At 33.8% G+C, this 1,891-nt stretch overlaps 1 protein-coding gene across 1 annotated transcript in view; it reads left to right on the forward strand.

The window, feature by feature from the left end:
• The window catches only part of LOC107686963 (N-acylneuraminate cytidylyltransferase-like), a gene marked incomplete at its 5' end in the record, with an annotated part of 14,332 nt that overhangs the window by 669 nt on the left and 11,772 nt on the right, over window positions 1–1,891 (forward strand). Inside the window, 2 exons of the mRNA XM_016484087.1 lie at window positions 1,176–1,270; window positions 1,345–1,409. Of these exons, the coding sequence (XP_016339573.1) occupies window positions 1,176–1,270; window positions 1,345–1,409 (160 nt within the window). The remainder of the gene's footprint in view (window positions 1–1,175; window positions 1,271–1,344; window positions 1,410–1,891) is intronic.

Here is a 1,891-nt window from a genome sequence, read left to right on the forward strand (position 1 = left end):
GTTAAGCAAAAGGGGTTTATTTTTATATAAATAAATATAATAAAAATATATAATAGATAATATAAACAATTTTAAAAGAATGCTTGTCCCTTGATTTTTTTCAGTGATATTATCAAATTTAAAAACATTGAAAATACAAAAAGTTGTGGAAAAACATTTCAGAAATTTTGAAAATAAAAAAAATACTACCAAGGTAAAAGTTCAGAGGCAGCACGAAAATATATTTTTTTTTTTCAGTGTTCACGTTTATGTGATGTTTACAATGTTAACATGTTTAAAAAATACTACCAAGGTAAAAGTTCAGAGGCAGCACGAAAAGATTATTTTTTTTTTCAGTGTTCACATTTATGTGATGTTTACAATGTTAACATGTTTTTGTGAAAGATTTTCTTTGAAAAAAAAATTTTTTTTAGTTTGAACAGTACTAAAAATAAAAAAGAAATTTAATTATTTTGAGATGATTTTGACTCCATCTTAGAAAAATATTTAACAATCACTGATGTTATGATAATTTCGTAATATGTGAAACAAATTAGAATACAGAACAAAAATCAAATGTCAAGATATGAATAAATAAACTCTTAAAAATAAAGGTTTGCAGCTTTTGCAGTGATGGCGTAGAACAGTGATCCTCAAATCTGGCTCGCGAGATCCACTTTCCTGCAGAGTTTAGCTCTAACCCTAATCAAACACACCTGAGTTTGCTAATCAATGTCTTCTGGATCATTAGAAAATCACAGGTAGGTGAGTTTGATCAGGGTTGGAGCTAAACTCTGCAGCGCATTGGCCCTCCAGTAGTTGTTTGATTAGGGTTGGAGCTAAACTCTGCAGGAAAGTGGATCCCGCGAGCCAGATTTGTGGATCACTGACGTAGAAGAACCATTTTTGGTCCCTAAAAAAACCTTTCAGTGAAAAGTTCCTAAAAGAACCATTTTAAAAGTCTAGAGAACTTTTTCCACTATGAAGAACTGTTTATGGAATGGAAAGATTCCATTGATGTTAAAGTTTCTTCCTGGAACTATCAATGCCAATAAAGAACTTTATTTTTAAGAATGTGCCATTAGCTTTTATTGGAGGAAAATTACCTGAACTAAATTCAAAACATTTTTGACATAAAGAATGACCCGTGTGTGAAACCTCGTGAGATATTTTGATCTGTTCTCTGTGTGTTTTAGTTGGGCAAGATCGCCTACTATGAAATGCTGCCTGAGTACAGCGTTGATATCGACGTGGACATCGACTGGCCTGTCGCTGAGCAGAGAGTTCTGAGGTGAGCTTTTTAGACAAACTCTGTGGCCAGACAAAAAGCATCAATGAAGATAGAAATGATACCCTTTTCTGCAGGTTTGGCTACTTTGGCCGAGAGGAGAACGCAGCGGTCAGGCTGTTTCTGTGTAAAGTGTCTGGCTGTTTGACGAACGGACAGCTAAGAAATAAATTCAGGCAGAGAGGAAAGTGAACTTTGAAACAGCCTGCAGCAAGGAGCACGACCTTTAGACGCCTACACTGCTGTAGAAACAATTTTCAGTCAGAAATTCCTAGTAAATTTCATAAATAATTTAATAATAAAAAGATTTACGCAATTTAATGAATTTCGATGTAATTTTAATGTCATTTCATCAAATTGCATTGAATAATCCTTATACGTATCTTAAATGCTACTGACACTCTTTGCTCCACTCTAACATCTTGCTTAGACAAATAATGTGATATGGTAGCCTATCTAGCAACACCTATAGTCATTTTCAATAACATTTCACTAACGACCCAAAAACAAAAAAATTGTTAAAAATGTGCTCACCCTCAGGCCATTCAAGATGTAGATGAGTTTGCTTCTTCATGGGAACAGATTTGGAGAAATGTAGCATTACATCACTTGCTCAGCAATGGA

This window comes from Sinocyclocheilus anshuiensis, unplaced genomic scaffold (genome assembly GCF_001515605.1).
Source record: "Sinocyclocheilus anshuiensis isolate Anshui unplaced genomic scaffold, SAMN03320099.WGS_v1.1 scaffold1765, whole genome shotgun sequence".
Taxonomy (NCBI): domain Eukaryota; kingdom Metazoa; phylum Chordata; class Actinopteri; order Cypriniformes; family Cyprinidae; genus Sinocyclocheilus; species Sinocyclocheilus anshuiensis.